This window comes from Aythya ferina, assembly GCF_964211825.1.
Source record: "Aythya ferina genome assembly, chromosome: 8".
NCBI lineage: Eukaryota > Metazoa > Chordata > Aves > Anseriformes > Anatidae > Aythya > Aythya ferina.
Window position 1 is genome coordinate 18,959,287 of NC_140304.1, and position 27,156 is coordinate 18,986,442.

Genomic DNA, 27,156 nt, shown 5'->3' on the forward strand with positions numbered 1-27,156 from the left:
AATTTGGTTGCCTTTGTGCCTTCTCAGTTTAGACCTGCAGCATTCCTCTGGGTACAACTGGTACAACTCACAGTCACTGAAAATGAAGAACATGTCCTGCACCATGTTCCAAGAGAGGAACTTGCCTTGGTGAGCAGGACATAACAGACAAATGGAAGGCACTGTTCAGAGTCCTGTTGTAACTTCTTAAACACAACAGGAAAATGATACCACAGAGTGAATCAGTCCCAGATTTGCCCATAGAAGCCGTGGATGCCCCGTCCCTGGAAGTCCTCAAGGCCAGGCTGGATGGGGCCTTGGCCAACCTGATCTAGTGGGAGCTGTCCTTGCACATGGCAGGGGGGTTGGAGCTAGGTGATCTTTAAGGTCGTCTCCAACCCAAGCCATTCTATGATTCTGTGATCTGTTAGGCTCTGGTCGCTAGTTGATTCTCAAAGTTTCATTTATGACACTACTAAGTTTTACTGGGGATATTCTTTCTTACCTTGTTCAGCGTGTGTTGTATTGTCTTTCTGGGCTTATGGCTTGCTACTTCTGCTATTTTTAGGTGCTTATAATTTATTAATGTATCTTTCAAGGGCAAATAAAGAGCAATATCAAAAACCAAACTAGTATTTGACTATTTGACTCTTTACCAAATAAGAAATTAAAACATTTCCTACTTGTACATACAGGCAAACATCATACAGAATAACATTTTAGTTCTGCCAATTTTGCCTCAAAAAGTGACCAGTATTGTTCCAAATTGCTTACTAGCAATTGTTAAAAACATAAGGAAAAAAAGATCTTACTGAACATTTCAATCTTTACCTCTTTCTAAGCAAAGCAGACCAGTTATTCTGCTGTTCACAAACCATTTTCTTTCCACCTGGTGAGAAGCATATTGCACTGGGTGGAAGGTTGCCTGTCATTACTATTTGTGTATCATCTGCAGGCTTATAAAGTAGTAACTTTATTCACAGCAGAGTGAGGACGCAAAGAAGCAACCAGTTGTTGATTTAGACTTTTCTGTGGCTCCAAGGACAAATGTACACTCCTTCAATGTGGTTTCTATAGACCTCCGCAGACAGGAGGAGCAGAGCCTCATCCAGCACTGCAAACCTGAGTCATGCATGTGGGCATTTTCCTTCAAGCGTCAGCACTTGGGCAATCGGAAGGAGTCTGAATCTTCCACATGGCAAATAGATTCAGATCACAATGGGATAAATCATTCCTGAAAATTGGACTTAGCCATGCTACTTGGGCCTGAACCCTGGCCAAATTCTTATTTTCTTTACATTTGGTCTCTATGATGGACTTTACATAGTTTTAATTGAGATAATTTTGTGTGTGTGGTTCCTGCCATGAGCAGCCCTCAGCCTCCTAGCAAGACACAGGGCATTTCAAGTACACAAACAACTTCCTATTGTTTTAGCATCTGATCCTTTCACATCCTCTTTCTGTTCAATTCTCACAGATGCCCAGACAGTCCAACCATAATCCTCCTCAGCTGCTGGTCATGTTCCATGCTTAAGCAGTGTCACATGAAGATAAAATGCAGTAACAAAACTTACTAACCAGTACCTAAAACAGAGATGAAATGTCACTGACAGGGGTAGTACAAATTAGCTGTTTTCACTGTCTGTCTTATTCTCTCTCTATACTCAATCCAACTGCTTTATAATACACATTTAAACCTGACGGTCTTGATTAACTATTGCAGTTACTATTTTTTATTCTTTATTTTATTATTATTATTATTATTACTATTATTATTTTTTAATTTGCTTTTTACCAGGAGTATAGAACCCTGATTCTAAGTTGAACTGAGCTGATCTAAGTAACGAAAAATCTCCTCCAATATTTCTGAGTTTTCTAGGTTACACATATTTCCAGAGGCCTGGGCAAACTGGCACATAGTGTTTATACAAAAGGGAGTAGGGAGTAGAAGTCGAGTATCCTTGTGAAAGAGGGTTGTTACGTTCAGACACAAACCCACTTCCACACTTGTCCCTGTGCTTTGTCCACCTGCTGGAACACAAACTCAGCTGTATGATGCCTCATCTTTGCTCCCTCCTGCTGCAATCCAGCAGTATAAGACAATGCAACATTACATTTTAATCAGAAACCAGTGCCACTGAAGAGCCTTCCCCCCACTTTTCATACATTTCAACTGTTGCAAAGTCAGGGGCATCCTCAACATACTGAGTATTGCTGAGTGTTTATAGAGAGGCAGCTGGATTATAGCAATCAGTTGAAAAGGTGAAGAGATCATCATGAGATGAGCGCAAGCCTGCCAAATCCAAGGCATTTGTTGCTGCCTTATCAGCAGATCAACTGCTGATACAGCAGCTACAACTACTGATTGTTTCTTTATTAAAGATAACTCGTGCGTGCAGCACATAAACACAACAGTGGTCTCCAGTACTCACCAGCAACCTTCAATAGTAATGAAACTCTCACATGGAGATTAAGGGCTGCTTATAGTCATCGTGGTGGCCCCCTCAGGCTCTCCAGGTGCTTGATGTTAGTCATGTTCTCCAACTTTACAGTGTCTACTAGCTAATGTTATTCTGGGAGGAAACTGAATATACAGCTGGGATCCAAACATCACTAAATCCAACAATTCCCTAATTATAAGGGCTAAGCAAAAAATGGGCTTAATGACATTGTTACATTAGTATATTTAAAGAACACAGCATTTCTCAACACAAATTAAAGCTACTTGTTAAATCTGCCTGCCCATTATTCCCATGGAGACTGCACATGAGCTAATGACAGCCACTGCCCTCTGCAAGCCCCTAGGGGAAGCTGCTGTTGCAACGGAGCAACTTCAGGGTATACGCAGATGTGAAGGTGAGTGGAGGCCTCCAGCGAGATGGAGTACAACAAGGATGGGCTCTCCAGGCTGACGTCCCCAAGCACCAAGTCCTCTTGTTCTGCTAGAAGGACAAAGACAATCCTTTGCAATCGTCCCCAAGGTGGAGGTGAGAGTAGAGCAGACCCTCCTCAATAACTGCTCTGTTCATCCTGCTTCCTGCTGAGCCACGTACGGTTACACTCTTCACATGCACACTTAGAGCCAATTTACTTCATACATTACTTTTGAGCCAAAATCCATTCCTGGAAGGGAAGGAACTGCTGTTTTGACTTGGAAGTAAAGAACAGGAAAGGAGTCAAAGGGAGATGTTTTCCTGCTTCTGCTCAGTCTCAACCTTCAAATTTTCAATAATTATAAAATATTGGCATAAGAAAATGAGAAATAAGGTTGTAGTTTCCCTTAATTCACATAAAGTAGGACCCTCTGCTTTTCAAATAACTGTGATTGTTTGCTTTAATAACACAGTATATGGAGATAGAGCATTACAGGTAACAGACCAATTAAATGCTGATTTTTGAAAAGAGAAGCTGGTAAGGGGCGTGGTAGAAAGTGAATACACTGAAAAAGCAGGAAAGGGAGAGAAGAGGTCATTCAGCAAGTAACTGCTGACAGCAAGGGCCTAAGGTGACATTTTGCCTGGGCCATTCATAGCAGGAGTGACGCATGGGTAGCTACTCCCTTCGCTACAGCTGCTGAGCCTTGTCCTGTAATTGTAAGAAAAGAGAATTCGTACTAACTGATAAAAACAAAGCAGAACACATTAGAACAAACTGTTTTAAAGGGAACAATTGAACACAAAGATAGGAGAGATCAGCAGGCAGAACTGTTTTCTCTGGACTGAGAAAGTGACCTGGGCGGACGGGCCCATGCACAGCCTTCATGCTTTGCTGGCAGTTGTCTTACACATGGTGTGTGGTACTTTGTGCGGTCCCTGGGTGCAAAGAGAACGACCTATGCACTGTGCACGTACAGCTTCAGAAAAGAAAATGGTCAAGAGGCAGGACAGTAAACAAGCGGACCTCAGCTGCAGCACGTCTCTGTTCCTCTGCTGGCTGGCAGTAGGGTAAGGGAGCTGACTGCTGCTTTACTCCTTTGAGCTGCCTCTACCAGAGGGAGGACATATTCTAAATTGCTCAGTGTGAAAGCAAGGAGATCTGCAGCATTGAGACCACTATCACTCTCACATCCAGTATCAGCTGAGCAGACAGACACCTAGCAGCTTAACCACCACCCAAAGCACAGCATTGACTTTTAAACTGGACTTCTGCACAGCTCTGCCACTATTAGAACTGCAGTATTGACAGGGTATCCAGCAATGCCCATCAGCTGCTTCCCCATTTCAACAGCAGCTGTGCTTTCGGCAAGAGGAATGGTAGCTAAAAATAATCTGGCTTTGACTTCTTCTTTCAGACCCTCCATTCTCTTTTTAAAAGCTTTTTTCTCTCCCAGAAACAGCAAGGAGAACGTAACAAAAAAAAAACAGGACAGTCACCTGCACAAAGGGAATGGCAGCATTGGAAAGCTCAGAGAGCAGTAGGAAACTATAATAAAGATCAGGGACAGTAATAAATAAATAAATAAATAAATAAATAAATAAATAAATAAATAAATAAAGTACAATTCCAAGTAACATCCTCCAAATTGCCTTTCATGCCTGAAGTGAGCTTTCTGTTATGCCTCTACTTGTATGAACAAGTTAGCAGTGCTGATCAAAAGAGAAGTACAATCTGGATGTTTTTGAATCTAATTCATTTGCACAGTAAAATGCATTAAAAGGAAAGCGGAGTACTCAGTAATCACTGAATGAGCCCTCCCAGCTGTACAGTGAAGATTTTTACTTCCTAATGGAATAAACATCTTTTACTTTCAATTCTACATCATCCACAGATCTCCAAAATGAGTCAATCACACCCAAAAAAAATGCAAATGTAGAAAAAGAGAATATTCAGTTCATCTTTCAGTAACATAGCATTATGTATTTCTCCAACAATAATTCCATAAATAAAGGGCCGGTAGGGATCTTCAGACTGCTAGAGGCAGCTGCTTCTCATAATCCTTTTCATAAACTCATCTAATTCTTCATTAAAATATTGAGGAGTTTCACGTATAATTTTTCAGTTGCAGCCTCTAACCAGCCTGATACAGACTGTACCTGAAAACGCCCAAGGGCAGGGATGATTCTCTCTATTTGAAAAAAGATCCCTACTCTCAGTAGGTATTCCTCGATGCTACCAAATCATAAACAATTAAGTTGCAAGCAAAATTCAGGCTGCAACTTACAAACCTATTGCTAAAACAGACCGATACCTACAGTACACAGCACAGTACAAGGGAAACAAAGAGAAACAGTTAATGCACCCCAATATCCTATCATGCATCTAAAATTCTAAATACATATTTTGTACAGTGTAAAGGTTAGAAACTATACAAGAAAGCATGCTGCTGTATGGTGTAGGTATCACATCGCATACCGTGAGCTTTACCTGTAGTGCAGATATACATGTGGTGTTAACCCCTCTCAAACCTCAATACCAGAAATCACAAGCAGCTCCCTTACCACTGCAGCATCCACAGCCACCTTGCACTTGGCCAAATCAGAAGCGAAGGCAGGTCCACCACTAGGCAGGAGCTTCTCCTGTCCCCACTGGGCTGAAATCACCACACTCTTACTACTTTCTCCCTTCTGAGCTGCATCCGCTCACCATTGCCTCCCACACCATTTCCACTTAAACCACGCTCTCCTGGTAATTTACTCCTTCCCAAGTTCTTTTGCTCAGCCATACTGATGTAACCTCATGGCCCATTTTAGGGGTCAACACAAAGCTCTCTGGGCCAGGGAAGATGAGGAGCCTGGACAGTGCTTAGCACCATCTGTGGGTTATCTTCCAGGCACTGCAGGGTGATTCACCCTGCTATACCAGTGCCAAGTGTTGCACCTCTGCACCACTGACAGCTCTAAACAAGGGGAACAAAAGCTCAGATGTTACTGGTGAACATGACCACTGCTTCAAATTCTCTCCTTCAGCAGTATGCAACATGGGACAAAAAAAAAAGCAAAAATAATGAAATCTTTAAGTATCTTAGTAGGTGGTGTTAAAAATAATCAGAAGACCATTGAATATTAAGTAGTTTTTTTGTATCGTTTTAATGGGGGAATGGAAAAAGACAAGTGCTCCAGTATACCACAACAAAGAAACAAGAAAGTAAAACAAAAAATCTGTAAAGTAAACTGAATCCAAACATAAGCAATGCTTTATTGGGATATAGCAAGCAACCTATCAAATAGGGAACTGGTACAAACAGTTTGAACAAGATTCTCTTTTAACAGAGATGTATGGTGACAAGACAGCTTCTTTCAGTTTTTAAAACAAGTATTCAAACCGTTAAGTAAAGCATTAAAAGAAAATCATCAACCATTACAACACCAATGACAGACAATATTAAAAATGTGCAGAATTTCACTTTTTTTTTTTTTTTTTTTTACAAACTTCTGCATAATGTTAGAAAACAAATTATCATAAATTAAAAAAAATAAAAAGATTTTTTTTTTGTTTGCAAAGCAACACAAACTTTTAAAAATCAACTATACTTTACATAGAACTACTATTAAAAACAAGTGAAAACAAGCTGAAAATTTAAAGGAGAGCAAAAAAATACACAACCCAGTTTCACTTGTCAGCAACGCCTTCTGCTATCGAAGGGGTTATGTTAGTTTTATGTACAGCTTTGAACATTGCAGCATACCACAAATAAACCTTAATAAGGTCAAAATAGGACCCTCTGCAAAAAAGGGTGAGTTGGCAAGTGTCAGTCCCATCCCAGAATTACAAGTAGCAATAATTTTAGTAGGTCTTTAATGTAAATCAAAACCTACTTCTATTGGTTTCTCTCTCCCAAAGATGCATGTAAACTTTATTTATATATATATATATTATTTTTTTTTGGTATTTTAATTCATGAAATCAAGTACACGTCTGGCTCAAAAACGAGAATGACATGCCTCCCTTTTGTTCTGGATATAGCGATATAGCTATCTCAGCATGCTCACTGACAAATCCTAAAAGTCAAAATCATGTACTATGTAAAAAATACACACCACCTCTCTCAGTTCAGACTCAGTATATAGTATATTGCCAACTCTATCCAATAGGATATATATCTTAATTTGGTTTAAATTCTTTATATATTCTCTCTTTACAAAGTTCCATCACATGAAACCAAATTGCTTATATACTGTTTGAGGCACAACATGACCCCAATTAGACAATTTGCTATAAAGAGTTGTTCTTTAGATGTTGTGTCTGTAGAGGTTTTACGTGATATTCATAGATTTTCAGCGCAGGCCCCAGTTTTAATGAAAGTCCAGTCAGTACATCATTTCTTGTCATCAACAGTAATGATTTGCCATCAATTTCCTGAAAGAAGAATTAAAGAATTGATAAAGATGATATACAAATCAAACAGTTGAGAACAATCATGTAACAAATGGAAGACTATAACAGAGAATCAATGACAAAACAAATAATAGCCTTTAATTTCCCGAAACAACGTTTATAGCTGCTAAATTCTGCTGTCTGGTTTTTCAAGTGCTCACCTGTGCTGACTGAAGCATAAATGCTAGTTAGTTAAGCACAACATCCAAATCAACCTCATTTCAAAATTCCCTCCTTGTACATCTGTTTAAAATTAATAGGTACATGTACAGCTTGCCTAATTAACAGCCATTAAGGGAAGGGTACACTTATGGAGAAGGCAGTGAAATGCATTTCAGAATTATCACTGACAGCAACGTGCAAGTTTGGACTAGTCAGTAGCTGCTAATAACTTCAGGTGCCAGCTTTAAAGGGCCAACTTCTCATGTGGGGGAAAAGGATTCCTGCAATCAAAAATTTGAAAAGGGTCTAACTGCAGAGATCAACACTCTGAGCGAACTTTTGTGGATTTTTTCTTCCACCTCAAAACCTTGTCTTATGTTTGCAAGTTAACTGTAAAACATTTTTTCATGAGTCAAAAAGCAAAAGAAAGAATTCACACATCACAACTCCCATCTTCATTTCAGACAAAGGACCATCCTTTTACTTGCACAGTCCTACAGCTCAACCACAGTGCACTACCCAGGAGACATGACCTACACCTACAGAGCTGTGACTGGTGTCTCACAGCACTGCCAGACCTTGCAGGGTCTTCATAGCCCAAAGAAATCTTCAACCTTATGGCGTATACCTGCACTGGAATTCACTTCGTTGCTGTCTTTTCTACTGTCAATTAAAAATAATAATAGATTTTAAGTTTGGTATCAACAGCCAACAACAAGTTCAGATGCCTGCATACACTGTTGTCCATGATTATATATTGCCAAAATTGTGCATTTTTGTAAGTAATATATACTATACATTAATTTATCCCACTGCAGTATCTTCCTTACAAATATTAAATGTTGTATTCAGAATGTCACAAATCACAGCCTTGGTTACAACTGAACATGAAAAAAAGGGAAGATATATTAGAGTTCAACAGCAATTTGTCCATTGATCTCTCTCATGATTTGACAGATTTTAAAAATACTAAATACAAGAAAAAAGCACAACATAGTCAAACGTCAGCTGAAAGTGAAATCTCACTGAGAGATATCAACTGCTAATCCCTCCCAAGGCACACAGTGTGACAGCATTTCTAGAAAATAAGGATTACAGTAACTTTTTACCAAATTATAGCAGGTGCCTCCTTCCAATTACTGCTGAAAATGTTAATGGTTAAAAACAGTTTCTATTTTCTCATTTCCATTTGTCACAATTCTTTTTTTGTGGGAATTCTGACACCACTGAGTGTAAGTTGCCTTTTCGACTGCTGGTCAATGGTGCTACTTCGTAAGAACAGTCTTGGAGGGATGCAAATGAAGTAAATCCAGCACCCGGAGTAGGACAAACTCCAGGAACAGACAGCATTTACTTCCCTTCCCTTCTTCTTCCACAAGGTTCCCTGTGGATTCAATAAACGCTAGATCTAGATAATCTAAGGCTTTCACTGAATAGAAAACTGATTCTCTATGCTTACCTGGGTACGTGTGAATATATATTCAAGTATATTACATCTCTGTGTTTATTGCAAGCTTTACTTCTTCCACCTCTTTTTGGTTTTCCCATTAAAACTGCTTCCATAGATTTGTCGTCACCATTCTGTTTTTTTTTTTTTGGCATCAGGTAAGACTTTGTATGCTTTGGAGAACTGTATAAATTTCTTCTCTGCTACTCCTCTATATTCTGCATTTTTTTTGTGATGCAACTTCAATGCCAGCTTTCGGTATGCCTTTCTAGTGCTGTCTAGAGAGGCATCTCTCTGCATGTCAAGAGCTAACAGCAAATCTCCACTGTGGCAGGGTGTTTCCTAGCAGATTTACCTGTTCTTGGAAAGCACTGGCTTGTTCTTCAAATCCAGCTGTTCTAAAATAATTCACAACATCAATAACAGCCCAGTCAGCAGGATCCAGAGGTCTTCCATTTTCTACTGAACTGCAAAGCACAAATCCAGACAAGTAATCACTAAATATCTATAGTATCTGCTGCTTCTTTACAGACAACCCATGTACATTCCCTTCTTCTCTGTAACTCCAGGAAAAGTACCTTTCAACACACCTCCCACCACTCCGATACAGAACAGGCACTCCTGTTCTGTTCCTCTGTACCTGTTCTGTACCTCTCTCGCTTCAGAAAAGAAGAAAGTACATGAATATTCACATCCGCCAAAGGTAGTCAGCCAGGATCTTTTCCTGTTGAGTGTGCCGCCTTTGCAGCTGGAGAACAAAGACTACCATGTCCGAACTACATAGTCTTTCAAGACTGCAGGCTGTTCTCAACTACCAAATATTTATAAAGAATTGCAGTTTGCAAATTACTCTTTTCCAAGATGAGATTATGCTTTCTTGTAACATAGATAAAAACTACTGGAAACCATCTTTACCTTGTAAAACGAGAATGAGAGGTACCAGCAATTGCTCAATATAGAATATCCTCTAAAGTTTGTTTTTGATTCAACTTTGGACAAATCTAGGGACATTCTAAATAACTATGAATCACACTGTATGCTGCAGTTGGCCTTTTAAAAGCAGTTTATTTCACTTATCACATAGAATATACACATATTTCAGAGCAAGGAGCAGAAGGCCAGAGTTTCTTACTCTTGCTCATCACATAATAACTTACTTCATGAATTGCTCTGCTGATTGGGAATAGAGAAAAGCAACCCTCAGCAAAATTTAAAATGAGACTATCTGGCCAGCTTATCAAAACAACACTTTTTTTTTCCTTTTTTTTTTTTTCAGCCCAAATGTACTGGTTTTCATAAAGCTCTTCTTTTACTGCTAGGGAACATACAGCTTGGTCCAGCCCCATCCCAGGCCCAACTGCAATGGCTTCAAGGGCACCACATTCATCGTTAACTAATCTCAGGAAATAATTGCAAGTTCCTCCCTCAAGGAGTAGCATGGCATGTGGCAGACTGTTGGAGACTGGCTGGATTTTAGCCCATCTACCCGCACAGATGCTCACTTGCCTTCTAGACAGCCTCCTCCTCGGCCTGCCGTTGTGCATGGCTGGATTCTTTAGATAAGAAAGGGGAATATATAACAGCCATGGCTCAGCCATACACCAGCTTTATGCCAGGCATCCTGGATGCTGTAAAACCTTAAGAGGGCTTGCATTTTAGGCTTCATAACCAGATACCAATTGTATGAACAATGAATAAAGATTTAGCTTGTCTGCTTTTCACCACTGTCCCTGTGGCTTTATTGCCATCATGTGGCAGAAGCAGCAAGGCCTGAAAGGACATAGCTGTGAACAGATTTTATCCAATCTATTTATAACGACTTCAGGAAAGTGCCAAATACCTCCTTTGTAGATATGCACATGCTACTATATGCTTTCATTTAGAAGCCACAGCTTCTGATCAGTTTAATTACAATCACCATCAGTTTAAAAACAAAACAAAACAAAACAACAACAACAACAAAAACACTACTGCAATTAGTAGTTGAACATTTATCACGAAAGCCTTGGAGGAAAACGATTAAATGTAAACGGTCTTTGCTTTGCTGCCCTTCTCCTGCCTGCCACGGAGTCCTGGTTGTAGAAGAAAAACAGGTAACTGGAGGTGGCTTCTGAGGGACACACACAGTATAACCTACACATAGTCACTAAGTAGGGAAGTGCATTTTGTATTGGTGTGGTGTAGCCAATGTCTTAAATGAAGAGGAAGGACACCCATATTAATGGCCACCAACAGATCTTTTGATGCTGTGTCATAATGAGGTGTTTCAACAGCATTCTTAAGTGACCATTATTATTGCTATTGCTTATATTATTTAGTGCCAGGGAACGTAAGCATTGGCATGTTTTTGTGGAAGGCTTGTAGCAAAGAGATACGAAGGAAAAGAACAAGGTGCAGCTTTGTAAAGTGTTGCAATCTGAAAGGACAGATGATGAACTCTATCCAGTTCCTTTCTTTGTGTTATATATCACCACAGCATCTGTAAGCCTAACACAGCCCAGCCAATTTTTCCGCACAGAAATGCACTTTTCAGGTCATAACTTAAATTAGGACTAATAATTCTAACTGAAAAACTGCTGACCTTTAGGAATATGGAAATGCCTCTAGAACAGATCCTATCCCTTAGTTTGCAGTCCACCACACTGAATAAAATTGTAGAGCTGTGCCCACCATGTCTCTGTCTTATTTGCACCCTAGGTCTGTAGTAGTAACATAGCAGTTTAGGGCTTCTTTGGCAAACAGTTCAAAATATCTATTTTCAGAACCGAAACCAAAGACACGTGCTGTTGCTACTACTTCTCAGCTCAGGGTGGCTGGGTAGTCAGCAGAGTAATATGCATGCCTCTTTCAAAGAGAGGAGACATATTCCACATGGGACACTTTTCCCCATCAGGCATTGGTTCTGAAAAAGCCACTAGCTGAAAGTACAAAGACTCCCGTGGGCATTGTTTCCTGCTTTGACTTTTGCAAGTCCTTCCTCAGGAGTTTCACTGTTTCAGTCACAATGGGTGGTGAAAAAAGTAAAAACTGACAGATGAGCAAAGGTAGAGTATTGGTTACAGGGCTACTACTTGCTCTGATCTCTGGTTGAAATGAGAAATCAATGGAAAAAGGGACACTCCCAACTTACTAGTTTCTGCATCTCTCCATTGTGGTATGTCCTCCCACATACCACTTTTAATTACATCAATGCCTGAGACTCTTCAATTTCAAAGCAGAAATAAAAGTAATGGAGAATACAGAAGGTTTGAAACAAACAAAGATGGAGATTCCCCACCCTTGCCAACCACATTAAGTCAATGAAAAACTACAATGAAAACTGATGTGCTGTTTACATAAACTAAACACTACGGAATCACTTACTTTTTGACATCCAGAGAGCCATTTTCTTTGTTTTCCATGTCAACGGTTAGCATGGGGAGGAGATTTCTTCAGCAACTATCAACAGGAGGGGAAAAAGCTACATTCAATTATTGGTGGTATGAACAGCGCAACATAACGCTAACAGAAACAAGCAGTATACAGACACAACCATTTCCACCTGAGAGCAAAAGCACTGTCAAAGACTGCTTTCGTCAGAAGCCTGGCAAAGCCAGTAATAGCTAATGAACTAGGAAAAGTTTACTCGTGCTTTTAACACAAATGTTTCCTGCCTGAAAATCAAGGAAGGTAATACCACATTTGATTTTTTTTAAGCTAATAAAATTTTGATGTACACTATATCTAGAGAGATTGACCTGCGATACGTACATAGCTAGAGCCCGTATGTGCTTACAATGCCTTTGGTCACCCTGCTATGCTGAGCATCCCGAATTGGTGTGCAGTCCTATCCCTAGTGAGGTTTAAGTCCATGTCTTTGTTTTACAAACGGGCAACCTGCGGCACAGATGAGCGTCGTGATTTCTACCCAAGTCACACATAACGCTGGAAAGCCAAGTTACTGACCGAGCCCAAAACTCCTGAGGCCTAATCCCATACCTTATCCGTAAGCCCATCCTTCCTGCACTAGCACAGCCTCTTCTGTAGGTACGCTGAACTCTGAAAAGGAAAGGACCGTACAAAGGACACAGGAGACAACCTGGTTTCCCTCCTCGTGTCGTGCCAGAGCGCTTTCACTGCACAGCGTTTTCCACCGCTCCAAGGAACAGGCAGAAACGACCCCAGCCCTTCCTTTCTGCTCTCAGGGAAGACATTCCTATTGCCGAGAGCACCACGAACTAACCAAGGGCTCAGGACGCTCCTGCTGTCGCGCTAATGGACGCCGGCGAAATGTCACAGCGCTCGGGGAAGTACCCAACAGGGAAATCATGCTCTTCAGCCACAACTTTACAAACACAGCCGATAGTAATTAACACCGCTCGACAAAAAAAAAAAAAAAGAAAAAAAAAAAGAAAAAAAAAAAAAGAAAAAAAAAGAAAAGAAAAAAAAAGAAAAAAAAAGAGAAAAAGAAAATAAAGGACCCTTTATTACACAGGCACCGGCGCAAAAAGCACCGAGGAGGGAGGCAGCGACGAAGTGATGGCGGGGGCTCTCCCGTGCCGCTGCCCGAGGAGCTCGCCCGGTTCACCCGAGGTGACCGCGGGCTGACAGCCGCGGCCCCACCGCCCACGGCTGCCCCCGCCCGGCCGGGGCTCCCCGCCCGCTCCCGGACCGCGGGGGGCTCCCGGCGCTGCCCCGCTGCCGGCGGGGAGGGCTCCGCACACCATTTTGGGAGCATCTCCGAGCCCTCTCCCGCCGGCGTCGTCGGGGATCCCGGCCGGGGGAAGCGAAGACGGAGACACCTACCTAGGAGCCACTAAACCAAAGCATCGCTACGCGCTGCTCCGGCCCGGCGGAGCATCCCCCCCCCCCACCCCGCCGCCCCCGGCCGCCCCCCCGCCGGCAGCGGGGCGCTGGGAGGCGGCTCCGGGTGACACCGGGCGGCGGCCCCGCCTGGCTCCCGGCCCGCCTCACGCCGCCGCCACACGCGGCCCGCAGCGGCCGCCGCCCGCGACATGGCGGCCGCGTTAAAGGCGCCGCGCCTACCCGCGGGCAGGAGAAGGGCTTCAAATTCCTGTCAGAAAGGAGTTCGGCGGCCTGCGGGGGGGGGGGGGGGAGACACGGAGGGTGCCGGGCTTCCTCTGGAAGCGGAGCGTCGCGGGGTCGGGGTGGGGAGAAAGAGGTGACAAAGGACAGCGCGGCCCGGCCACCGCAGCCGTAGCACGGCGGGGACCCCGGGCAGAGAGGAGGTGCAGACAAGGATGCCCGAAGAAGGGCCGCGGCTCTCCCCTGTAGGCACCGCACTTCGCGGGGACACTCACGGATTCCCAGGGGAGCCGTTGTACGGCGAGGTGTAACTTCAAGTGCCTACAAATGGCGAAGGCTGGACTACCGAGTATAAAATTTCACCCAGAGATTAAAAAATTTTTGGCAAATTTCTCCAGCAATTGCTTTTTTTTTTTTTTTTTTTCTTCCCTGTAATATACTCATTTTTTATTTATTCTCCCAAATTTCCCTTGATTCGGGTATGCACCTTCTAATTGTATACAAGTGTTGCACAGATGACACGCTACCAGTGCTTGGGAAATCCAGTGAGCAATACTAAGCAACGCACCACCTCACCTGCCTTGCCCTTACGGTAGCTTCGCAGAGTAGTGCCCCAGCCACAGCTCAGATGCAATGACCATTAACCAGTGACCATCCTTAACAGTCAGGTTCTGGACAGATCTGTAGGATGTTTCACTTGCAGAATTTCCTTTCAAATCAAACCACTCCCAGTCACACCCTTGTTTGCTTGGAGGAAAGGGGGACATGACAAAGTACCTGGGAGTTCGTGCAGAACAGACAGGTGACTTCAGCCTGCTCCTGCAGAGTTGGTCTGGGCTCCGTGACACAGCTGATACCATTGCACTGACAGCCTGCTGGCTGTCCAAATGCAGGGCTGTCCCAGGCACTGCATGCTTGTCTCACCCCCAGAAGCAGTCAAGTGCATCCTGGCTGCAATCTGTGCCATCAAACTGTTAACAGGACACAGCTACAAGTACAAAAAATCACAGTGGTAGTTTAGCACAAAGGACTGTAGACATGACCCCCCTGTGCATTTCATTTTGCCTTAACTTATATGCTGCCAAATTGATAACTGAAATACACAAAAGCTATGCAAATAAAGTGATGAATATTGATAGGTGCGTTGAAAACTAGTAACTGTGTGAGTCTTCACTGCTTTGGACTTTAAATAAATGCAGATAAACAAGTTATATAAAGTATTAAACATACTGCACCCTAAAGAAAATGCTCTTTACTTCACATCCCAGTGCATACGGTAAAATCTGGCATATTTGTCTTGGACAAGTCACACATGGCAACTCTTTTTTGTTTCTTGAGAAATAAGCATTCTAAATGAGGCCATAATGAGTTTTCTACATCAGCTGATTTCTAACTTTGGTAACGAACTGACATTTGAGGATACAAATATAAACCATTCCTTTTACTCTCACTCTCCCATTCCTTCCATCATGTTCTTCAATTAATCCTTAGAGTATTTGATGTGAGGCTCACAGCGTATATGTTCCATCTAAAAGACCTTGAACAGCAGAGAGAGGAATTTTAAGAAAACAGGCTGTGGAAAAAATTCAATGTGGAACACGATCTGTGGCTTGCATTTTCATTCATTGGAGTAATGTGATTTAATTAAAGCAAGATTATATCTAGAGGGAGACCATGCAGGAAACTGAATTAGGGGTTTTGTCTGACTACCTGCATCTAACTTCTGGCAAAAGCTATTTCCAGGCCATGTGAGAACAAAGTGAGACCAGAGCTTGCTGATCGGGGCCAAGGGGTCAGCCCTGCATGGCTCTCAGTCTCTGCCATTTCATACATTCAAGTAGGTGTGGATTATTGGAAACTGCTTGATCCTGTCTCCTGGGTATTGGAAAATGCCAGTTTTCTGCTGAAAAGCTTTTTTTTTTTTTTTTTTTTGATGTCCCTGGCAGTGATAGCAGGACATGCAGACAAATACATCACATGGCTGGCATGGGAAAGTGCCATGGACACCAAATTCCAGCTCACCCAGAGCAAAACAAAGCCCTTTATACCCTTATTCATCCTTTTTTAAAAATGGGGCTAAACGTGTTCATTGGGAAAGTTAAAAACAATGAAGGACTTTTGTGCTTTCAGGCAGAGGGAAGCCAAGAGCGCCCCCCTACATAAACTAGCCCTACACAACGCAGAGTGGGCGATATGCCCGTGTACAACACATCTCTCTCTGTCAGCAAGGAACACAAAGCTTGGAGATGCCCTGTGAGATGCCTGGAGATGCCCTCATGGAGCAGTGGGGGCCTGGCACCCCCTGCGGCAGTGGGGATGTGGCTGTGGCCTAGTGCCAGAGGGGAAGCAGGCTGGCCCAACCTTACTGCCCACTGGCAGCTGGGGGGGCTACTGGGAGCTGAAGTCCTGCTACCACTGCAAGGGCAGACAGGCGTGTTGGGCCTGGCACCTGCTGTCTAGAACCTGCGATATGGCTTCTGGCAGAGCCTCTGGCACCGGAGACATTGCCGAGGAGCCGGGATGTGGGGAGAGCTGTTGTTTCTAAGTGATTCCTGTCATAGGTGTGGAAGTGGCAGGGGTTTACACTGGCTGCTTACCACCCAAACTAGTTTACAGTTATTTCTAGCCTCTTAATAACAGCAGTCTAAAAATAGTCTAGAAATCCCCTTTGCATCATTTCCTTCTGAGCAAAGTAGGACTTGGAAGGGACCTTCCAGGCTATGTAGGCTGATCTGCCCCAAGAGCAAGCCCCCATGCAGCCACCTCCACACTTAGCCTTCTCCAGTCAGAAAGCCTGAGCCATGGTCTCCCCCCACCAGTGGTTAGGAAATTTTAATTTACTGTCTGGGTGACCAACCCCTTTAACACACCCCATGATAAGCTTTCCATTTTCTGAGCTCATTCCCCTTTCCTCCTTGAGTACATTCACCTTGCATGAGCAGACATTTGGAGCTGCACTCATGGGTGCAGTAGTATCTCAAAAGTACCTTCCACTTTCCTGTCTACTCTGAATAGTCCTGCATCCATGCTACACTTAGAACAGTCTTTTATTACATACACATCACACCCAAATGGCACTCATGCTCCTGGTCATCCTGTAACTGGAAGTACCTCAGGGTTCTTTCCACAGTCACTGGTATCTGTTGTGCACCCAGAAAGAAAAGTCCTTGTTACTGGCCTTGGCTTTGTCTTTCCAACACTTTGTTCCTAGAAAACTCTTTCCTCAGGTAAAGATGGGGTCTTTTCCACTCCAATCTATTCTGACTTGCTTGCATGGAGTTTTGCCACTCACCTTGATGCTCAGCATCAACTGCTGAGTACCCATCCACCTGCTCTCCCATCACTCCTTGGGCATTTTGTGGAGGCACAAGGAACAGCTCCCAGCAAGGTTCCCCAATCCACCCACCAAGTCCAGCAGTGAAGCTTCTCTCTTCAATTCATGTACCGGCTGGGAAGGTCATCCAAGAGCCTTGCCATGTCTTCCTCACGGCCCCCTTCTGAACCACGCAGGGTTCTCTGCATGGCCAAGCATTTCCATGTTGCTCTGAAGTCCTGCGTAAAGCCTAGACAAAAGGCCAAAGTTAGAACTAGTGACAAGCAGGTGTGGGAAGGCAGGCAGAAAACCTGTAGCAAGAATATGCCAGAGTGTCTCGTACCATACCAATCTGGCACTCATTCCTAATGTACTTAAGCTGAAGTGCATGTTTAAGTACTAGGTCAGAGCACAGGAGCCACTCAGCCTTGGTTTATGATCCATGCGGTTACTTGGGTAGACTCTTGCAAGGTAAAAACCAGGGTCCATAGATGTGCAAAATCTTTTACAATAGCTCTGGGTTTCAGGATCAGCACACGGGTTAGGGAGCCTTGCAGGTACATAATGCTGAATCAGCAACACAGCTCCCTTGCGGCACATCTGTGGGGGAGGATGGCAAAGACCCTCTGTTTTGTCCTGTTGGAGAATCCCTTAAATTTTTTTGATTGTATTTTATTGATTATATAGTGGGGATTTCAATGAAAACAAAGCTGAGCAAGAGTGACTAAGAACGTCCTTTTTACAGCTTCTTAAAATAAGATAAATGTTTACCATAGGTAGGGGAAGGTTTAATTAGAGCGTTTACATGATAAATTACATACTCTGCTTTTCCTGTTTTACACTGGATTTGTAACTGTAGTAAATTGGAGCATTTTCAGAGATGGACAAAGAGTACCAGCTCTTGGATGCTTTCTAATAAAAGGCCTTGTGCTTGCACTGCCTTCACCTTGAGGGTTTTACAACTGACTTCTCTTTTGGAAACTGTGTTCCCTCTGCCTGTTCTGTGTGATGCAGTGTTAGTAGAAACCTCACTCCTTCATTGAGTTAAAGCATTTTAACTCCATCAGTACAGTTTATGAACACATTCTGCAAATACCCAGTGTTATTATGCTAGGATCCTTTTTACACAATAAATATTGTTCAATCTTTTTCCTAAGCATGTGAATCTCCAGTAAGATGACTGGAATTGTATCCTCCTCAGATGAGGCTAAAAAAGAAAGGTCACTGCAATGCAAGGCCAGGGGGTACCATTCTGCTTTTTTTTTTTTTTTTTTTCCTGTGGTGTGCAAGACTGAATTGCTCAAGCAAATCTTCCTGCATGTGAATTATATCCACTTCACTTAGAATTTCCTGCCCTACTTGTTTTGTTGTGCTCCTTCTTATCCTGGTGATTACCCTATATTTAACAAAGCTACTGTCTGGACATAAATACTTGTTAATTAAGCACATACTTTATATCAATAAATCAGCGTATAAAACAAGTCATCCTGCCAGTGCTAACAGTAGCAACTGCCACATAATTGCATAGCTAGTGATAGTGTAGCAAGCAGCTTTTTAAGAGTATTCATATGAAGCACCAATATTGTAAAGCAATCTAGTTTAATAAGAATATTTTATACAAGGATGGCTCAGATATTATCTCCATGAAATAGAAGTTAAATCTATGGGAAATCTGAGTGGTAGCAGTTGGGTTCTATGAAATGAGGCAAATCAAAAAGCACAACATGCTCATGCACAGAAGAATGGAAAAAATCAGTTACAGGCAGAAAATGTCAATAAAACAGTCAGAAATCTCAACTATATTTTAAACGCTACATTAGGAAATCAGCACTAGTGTTTTTTTTTTTTGTTTGTTTTTTTCTCTTCCCACTTTGCTGGGAAGCTTTGTTGCCCCAGGAGCAAGAAAGCCATCTATCACTGGAAAACCATCAAAAGCCTAATTCTGATGTCTTGCAGTCCCACTGACCCACTTGGGGATGAGTGGTGACAGGGCAATTTGTATGTCCTTCTGCTGCAGAGGAGGCAGAAACCCAACTGCTGCCAGATGGCTTTCCCCTGCAGTGGTCTCAGTCAGCTCTGTGTATTTCTGTTGCTTCTCCAGACAATATTTACGGGAGTAAAGGCTGTCATCATCTTCATAACAAGTCCTGGCTGTTAAGTCTACTTCAGATACACAGCCAGTCTACTGTATGAGCTCTCACTTGCCTGGACGCTATACATCTGAACTGGGCCCAGTATAAAAACATTGAAGCTGTTGTACCTACAAATCCATGTAGCTCTCACAGGACACTTATTTAAGAGACAGAAGAGACCCCTGACAACAACCCACCTAGACTGAGGGAACATCCATCACAGATACTTCGTTGACAAGCTGGAAAATATATCCTTAAAAAAAAAAAAAAAAAAAAACTAAATACCTCCTCCATTTCTAAAAATCCTAACTTCATTATTTTTGCAGCAGGTAAGACTAACATCTAGGTCCTTCAGTAGCCACCTGACAGCAGCAATCAAAACGTTCCAATGCAGCTGTGCTGAGCCTGCCTCTGTTTTCAACACAGGGCCTTTAAGAGCCTTCTCCATACCTGCCCATTAAGGTTTTTGCTCAATCCTACACAGGCTTTCTGAGGTGTCATAGATTTTCCCTTAAAAGCACTGTTGTAGCTTTCATATATCACCTTCCCATCAAGAGGTTTTCTTAGAAGCCCAAATCAGTAAGATTCAGGACCAGGTATACACTTGAAGAAAAGAAGAGCAGATGCTTAAGTCACAAACACAAAAGTCCATCTGAACCACTCCATTACTTTATGGTTAGCTTCTAAAGAAATGCTCTGAGCATACACAGAACCCCAACCTAACACTTGGATTGGGGCAAGCTCCTGAAAGGTGTCCATCTTTGCTAACCATAGTCATTCTGGGGAATGACCATATTTCAGAGATATTTGGGTTGATTATTCAGTGAACATTTAGGGTGGTGAAGTTTTTGCACCAGATAGGTAGCAAAGTAGTATGCAGGCAGAAACAGCCAGAAGCAGACAGTCCTAGCCTGCTTCAGAAACATCCAGATTTCCAAGATTTGTAAAGCACGCATGTCCTGGTAAGCACTGGCATCATCTTAACACATTGCAGTTCTGATGTAACTGCCAGCACTGACACCAGGTGTGGAAGACCAGAGTACTGCATTTATTCCACTGATCAGCCAGAGGGGATGCTGCTCCTCAGCCTGAATGCACCCAGAGAAGGATGTTTTCTGTAGTCCTCAGGCACTGCTGCCAGTGGTAGTCCGTGGGTTCTCTACCCTCTCTCACCTGGCTCTGTAGGCACTGAACTATGAGGAGAGCAAAAGAAACCATGACAACCCTACACTTTGTGTGTAAATAGAATTATCAAAAGGTGGATGTACCACTGACTGCAAGAAAGGAACCACAGTTACAGCAGGGTGCTCCAGCTGCACAGTAGATGACCCTGTTTCCCCTCCCTACCCTCCTTTGATATAAAACAAAACCAAAAAAACAAGTCACGTGTGAACATGAGCAGACGTGACATTCAAAAGTCATGCGTTAAGGTTACAGCAGTGAAGCTGACCTTTTAAATACATACATCTGATGAGCTATAAATTGTTTGATGTGGCTCTGACCAGAGACGCTCTCAAGAACTTGTTTGCTGTAACTTTTGTTTATCTCCAGCAACTCTGGTGCTCACATCATTCAGAAAAAGTACTGAACTTTTTTTTTCCCTGTAAGTATTATCACTATAATTAGTAGTAAAGATAACACAGAGATACATATAAACTTGATCAGCGCCCAACTCTCTAAATATATATATATATATATATATATATATATATATATATCCTCTCTACTATTAATACTGAAATGAACTAGTTTAGAAGCACTGTTCAATTAATTTCTGTGAAAAGTCCTTGGTTAAAAGCAGAGGACTTCTGAAATTTCAAGTGCACATAATACTGAAATGGGATTGTATGCTACTAAAATAGAAAAAAAAAATCTGGCCCCAATTAAAATAGAATTTATCAGTCAGGGATTTTTAGGAAAATTTTTGTACAACTAGTACAATTACACATAAAAGGAAAAAATACTTTTGTTCAAATTAGTGTCAAAACCTTCTTTTTGTTACTGATATAAAAACTAGTAAAAATATGACAAGCATTATTTATTAATTCATAAGAGATTTAGAGGCAAAAACTACTAATAAATAAGCAAGAAATACTCATGGTTGGTATTGCATATATTATCTCACTACAGTCCAAAATTCTTACTTGCTACTGCTCTTAAATGAATATTTTGCAAGTCTCTTGTTCCTCCTACATGCTGCAGCTGGCATTTCTTACACATCCTGATCCCTGCCTTATCAGTGTGCCATCTACTGGCAAACGAATGCAAATATAGCATTTTGTTTTGGAGAAGCAATGTTAAGGTGGATTTGTGATTCATTTTAATTTACAGATTTTCTTAGTAATCTGGAACATAAAAGAAAGTTCAAGAAAAGTCAGAGTTGAATTCTGTTAATCAACAAGCAGTCACAGAATTAAGACCAGCTCAATAACTTCAGACATCCTTCAAACAGTGACCTAAAACATAGCTTTGGGTTATACAAATTCTGAGTAAAAAAGCATTTGTGCCAGTATTTCAAATGAAGTTTCCTTGCATGACTTTACAAATCAGGCTAACTGCTTTATGAGACATTCAGGAGTTATTTTACCCTAGCATTCTCTGCAATACACGTCTCAGCTGGAGAGATGTCCTGTCCCATCCTGAAACTCCCTTCCAGAGTGAATAAGCTATGGGTGGTTTTGGCCATGGGAGGTGAACCTCTGATTCAAGTGTCCTGCTGGAGCCAAGTCCCTGTGTTATGACCTACATCACTTGCAGGAACGTGCAGAGCAGATGCTTCTTTAGAGATCTATATGATAAATCTAGGACCCCTTGACCTCTAGAAGAAATGCAGCGCCTTGACCAGTCTAAGAGCACATAGTCAGAAAGCCAAATGGACTGGCTTCATTCAAGTGCAGCAAATTACCACACCTTGTGATGCCAGCCATAAATTGATGTTAATTGGTCCAAGGATTTAGCTTATTTTTCTGAAATAATGTAGCCACCAGGATATATAGATGCACTTACCAGAATAGGAAGGCAAAGACTGGGCTCCAACAGTTCACATGGTGCTGTAAGTCAGAAATGTCTCACATGGGATGGCCATTACGAAGGTTTATTTACCAGCAATCTTCACTGCAATTTCACTGAAGCTGCTCTCCATTGGGCTGAAAGCAAAACACAAAATTTTAGGGTTCTCTCTGTCCCTGTGTAGTGACTGGAGAAGTAAGGAGGAGTTGAACCACAGCCCACTACTAGGATGAATTTTTTTTTGACACATGTCCAAAGCTGGGTTTCATGTAATCACCAGCTGCATTTGAAACTTCAAGTTTAGCTAATCCTGTGAAAACTCATTCTTGAGGGTGTATTTTGTAACACCATACATACTGTTTCTCCCTGAAGTGCTGCCATTATTTTTCCCAAGCAGTTGCCATGAATCTCCACAGGAGAGCAGTGGGCCAGGACGGTCCTGATTGTGTTTGGGTAGTTTCTTTTCAGCTTTCCTCAGATAACATGGAACTGCTGAAAAGGGGCAAGCACAAAGGGCACAAAATTTTCTGGTAAGAACAGAAACAAACCCTCTCAGGCAGTTACCTGCCTCTTTTAATCCTGAAGCGGACTGAGATCTTGCAGACCTATCTTTGCCGTATCTGCTATAGGTAGACATGTAGGGTACCCATCATGGGCCTGCTCACCTGCAGGCACACGAACACAGCTGTTTTCAGCTCCTTCTTGGCAGCATGGCTCTCTCAGGCAGTTGAGGATGTCTGCTGTAGCCTCAGGGCAATGAGAGCTTTGGGAGCCCTGGCACTGAACAACACCTTGTCTATGAGTAGGCTGGACAACCCAAAGATTCTGGGAGCATCTCGACATACTGACCAGCCTTCCTGCTATAACTGCGTCCGGAGGGGTCTCACCTGTGCTAAGCTGCAGTCTTGCAGAGGTGCAGCAGTCTCTCACACACCAGCCACTTCCTGATTAAAAATACCTGTGATATTACAGTGTTCTCTAGCAAGGCATTAAAAGCTGCAACAAACCTTTCTACAGATTCATCCTGTTCTTTGAACCAGCAAAAAAAGCCTTTATACTGTATGCAAGTTATGTTTATGGCAAGTATACATCAAATATATTGAGGACAGCATAATAGATTTTTGTTTCTTCAGTCACTGGGGTAAAAAGCAAAAAAGCAACATAAATTTAGGTCATGGCCCCATTAAATACAAGTGTATCACTGCTACCCTACTGCCTTCCCCTCCGCTTATTTTTGGCTTCCTGCTTGGCAGAACCAAATGGGCTACCAGGTCTACGTTCATTAGCAATCAGTGTGGCCCAATAGATGTGGAATTACAGAACAAAACAGACCAAAACACATAACATCCATATAAAAAAAGATTTTAAGGGCTTTATTTTGCATTAGCCTTAGTCTAACCTGACCCAAGACCGTCTAGTAGCAGCTGAAGCATCTTGGAAGTGCTCCTGAAGCACATCTTGCTGTTTAACTTCACCCAAAAGAAATCCAGTTTGTTAACTCCAGATCATGCCACAGTAACTGGAACTGACTGTGCTGTTTACCTCAGAACCACACTCCTGACATGAAACAATGTGCTAATGCTAACAAATTATATTATTACATTATATGCACATTATATCACGTAGCCCTTGGACTGGTTCTGCTGCCATGATCTTGTTTCTGGTATAACACAGTCTTTTTACTAATGCAACCTGTTCAGCTCCTCTCTTAATTTTTTCCACCACTAAGTAAGCCTGTCAGACACCTGGCTCTTGACAGACACTGTAGGAGATGGGGAACAAAGACAACTTATTTCCTGGAGACGCACAGTATAATTTTTGTTTTGGGTGACAGTTGAAAAAGACTGTTTTATAAACTCTGGGCATTTGTGAAATAACTAAAAGTTGATTTCATTGTTACATATTGCACAACTAATTTCTAAGCACTGACAACTTGCTTAACCTCAATTAACACACAGCTAATGGCTAGGTAACACCCGGGATGAGCAAAACAACATAATAAACCTACCTTTAATAGCTTGAGTCCTGACACCTAGATCCCTGCTTTATGCAATACATCAAGTAGAAAGATGAAAGTAAAGATGAAAGAAATTGAAAGTACATCCCAATAAAGCATGAATTTTGTTCAACAGTTACTTACATAGCTATGTATCATCAGTCCTTCTCCCAAGCACCAAGTGATAAGACAAGAGGATGTGGCCATAAGTTGTGTTGGGGGAAATTTAAGTTGGGTATTAGGAAAAACATTCTTCACTGAAAGGGTTGTAAAGTTCTGGAACAGGCTGCTCAGGGAAGTGGTTGTGTCACCGTCCCTGGAGGTCTTCAAAAAATGTGTAGATGTAGTGCTTAGTGACATAGTTTAATGGTGGACTTTGCAGTGCTAGGTTAAAGATCGGACTAGATGATCCTAGAGGCCTTTTCCAACTTGAATTATTCTATGATATATATATTTTTCAAAGTGACAATATAGATACACAGTAAAAAACAATACTTCCCACAGAAGAAGGTTCTTGTGGTACAGCCGTGTAGACCAAAGTGTTGATACACCACTAGATGTTAGAGCTGTATTTTTATTTTTTAATTATTGTGATGGCAGAAAATTTCAGGAAGTGATTTTAACCCAACTGGAGAGTAGAGAGGAAGAAAAGTAAGGAGCAAATTCCCTTGACAGTATCTTTCTAAAGAGGGAATTAGAGAGGACTGACATACTGGCTGTAGCAGTAGGATTATTGTTTTTTTATAGAAGATTCCTTTCCACAAAGGTTAATCATCATATTTAGAAAAATATACACATGTAAGATATAGGTATTTTATAAGCCATTTAAATTATTCACTATTTACAAGACATTTACGTAATATAAATGCTTTAATTTCATCCCTTTTCATTATGTATGATCTTACGGTGAAGAAAGCAACTGAAAAAGCCTCAAATTTTGGACATGAAGCTCACTTTTTTTTTTTTTTTATAAATAAAAAAATTTAAAAATCAAAACAAGTATCTCTGGTGCTTTTCATATACATGAAAAGAGAATCCTAAAATCAAGGACTTTTAACTAAGAACAGGCTACCCACAAGTAGATTTCACAGTTGGCTGAGTGTGATTCTGACAAAGAGGTAGTACACAGCCCCTGAATCTATCAATATTTTAAGGGATATCACCTAAACGTAGCTTTTGAGTAAGCTAAATTGCTTCTCTTTCCCTCTCCCCACCAGTTACCAGAAATCCTGCTGCTTCTCTTTCGTCAAAATAGTCCTTTACAATGACTAGGAATGATTTTGACTGAATAAAAGTTACTGGGTTGGCAAACCTGTACTACCTTGGCAGAGACAAACCCGTAAGCAAAGAGGATGAGAACTATCACTCAGCCTCGCTTCTGAATGAAGAATTTAATTGTTGAATGAAGTAACATATTGCAGACACTCAACTCTGAAAATACTGAACAATCTCCTACAGTTTAAATGGTGACTTTCCAATCATCAGGAAATTTACAGTAAATATGTAAACTGAGCATGAAAGGCCTGCTGAATTACTGCTGAAGCAACAATACTTTTTTACCTCCTGCATCCAGTACTTGGGGTGGCGATATTGGGGGGTGAAGAATCAATCTGTTTTCTCTTTATTGTTCTACTCACCATTATTTTTTTCTGGAGTTTTCAAACTGACTGAACTGACTCAAAACATACTACACTACCCACCAGGCTGCTGAGACCTTGCTCCACTTGGTAATTGTACCCCTGGCAGCGTCCTTTCCAGTCTTCCCAGCATCTTGGAAGCAAAGGCAAAGCAAGAAGATTCTATAACTTATCTCTCAGCACAGGAAAGCAACTGCTACTGTGGGAACAGATCACTGACCTCTGCCATCAGACTCCTTCCTAATAGAAAGACTTTTCATCCCAAGGAGCTTTTGTGCTGCAGTAATGTCCATGTGCTGAATGAAGTGTTTTCTCTGTGCTGTCCTTAGCAAAGATGTCTCATTCTCAGACAGGCTACTTCTCAACACAAAGAAGAGAATTTGTAATTAGATATTGGATTTCTGTCACGTTACCTATAAAAATTGAAATCCTGTAACCTGAGCACTAATTAGGAATGTGCAAATCCGCCACTGGGTCTTTCTCACATGCTTCATTGACCATGAACTAATGCAAATAAACATGGTAAATATACTGCTTTTAAAAATACAAAGCCAAGAGCCAAGTAAAAACAGTTTTTGGACATACATTTTTGCAAAGATGTTTGTATTTGGCCTGCTGAGGGAGTGAACAGCACATCTGGACTGGAAAAGCTTCTAAAGGAAGTTTTACTAACTTTGAAATAGTGTCTAGGGAACTCATCCAAATGGTTTCAAGGAAGGCTCAAACTGCTATTATCCCACTTTGTGTAGTAGGGAATTATAAGAATAAACCACATATTCAATATATACAAGTCATTTTCAGGCAGGCATCCCTTTTTGTAGGCTAGAAAAGCAACAACAACAAAAGGTAAAAACATGACTAGACCTCAGATTTAACCAAACTTTTATTCATTCATCATCAACTTCAAAAGCCAGGAAGGGAAGCTATCTTGAGATCATATCTTGGCTTGAGATACCTGTCTTATCCTTCTAAAAAAATTAAACACTTGAGATAATTCCTACGTAAGAAGAATATTTACCTAGACATTTGAACATCCTCGTGGAACCCTTTTGGGCACATACATTTAACCCCTTCTGTCAGATGCCTCAAATGAGTTGATTCCTCAAGCTGTCAAAAACATTTTCAAAATGCATTCTACATCT

The 27,156-nt window shown here is 41.7% G+C and overlaps 1 protein-coding gene across 6 annotated transcripts; it reads right to left on the bottom strand.

The window, feature by feature from the left end:
• Nucleotides 1–5,974: 5,974 nt before the first annotated feature.
• SAMD13 (sterile alpha motif domain containing 13) lies at nt 5,975–14,582 on the bottom strand. Of its 6 annotated transcripts, XM_084527412.1 has the most exons (5): nt 13,688–13,765; nt 12,881–12,940; nt 12,266–12,340; nt 9,258–9,369; nt 5,975–7,275 (listed from the first exon to the last, which is right to left on the bottom strand). In XM_084527412.1, the coding sequence occupies exons 3-5, from the start codon at nt 12,316–12,318 to the stop codon at nt 7,132–7,134; spliced, it is 309 nt and encodes a 102-aa protein (XP_084383538.1). In that variant the 5' UTR covers nt 12,319–12,340; nt 12,881–12,940; nt 13,688–13,765; the 3' UTR covers nt 5,975–7,131. The 6 variants fall into 6 exon arrangements, with proteins under 6 accessions (XP_084383538.1, XP_084383541.1, XP_084383540.1 ...); XM_084527415.1 differs by lacking the exons at nt 12,881–12,940; nt 13,688–13,765 and adding an exon at nt 14,504–14,582; XM_084527414.1 differs by lacking the exon at nt 12,881–12,940 and having other exon boundaries at nt 13,688–13,740.
• Nucleotides 14,583–27,156: the final 12,574 nt, after the last annotated feature.

Excerpts from the sequence above, each read along its gene's own strand:
- SAMD13 (XM_084527415.1), bottom strand. The coding sequence starts at position 12,318 with ATGCTAACCGTTGACATGGAAAACAAAGAAAATGGCTCTCTGGATGTC. Across the intron at positions 9,370-12,265 it reads GGCTCTCTGGATGTCAAAAA|TTCAGTAGAAAATGGAAGAC; the intron begins GTAAGTGATTCC and ends TGTGCTTTGCAG. Across the intron at positions 7,276-9,257 it reads CCAGTGCTTTCCAAGAACAG|GAAATTGATGGCAAATCATT; the intron begins GTAAATCTGCTA and ends TTCTTCTTTCAG.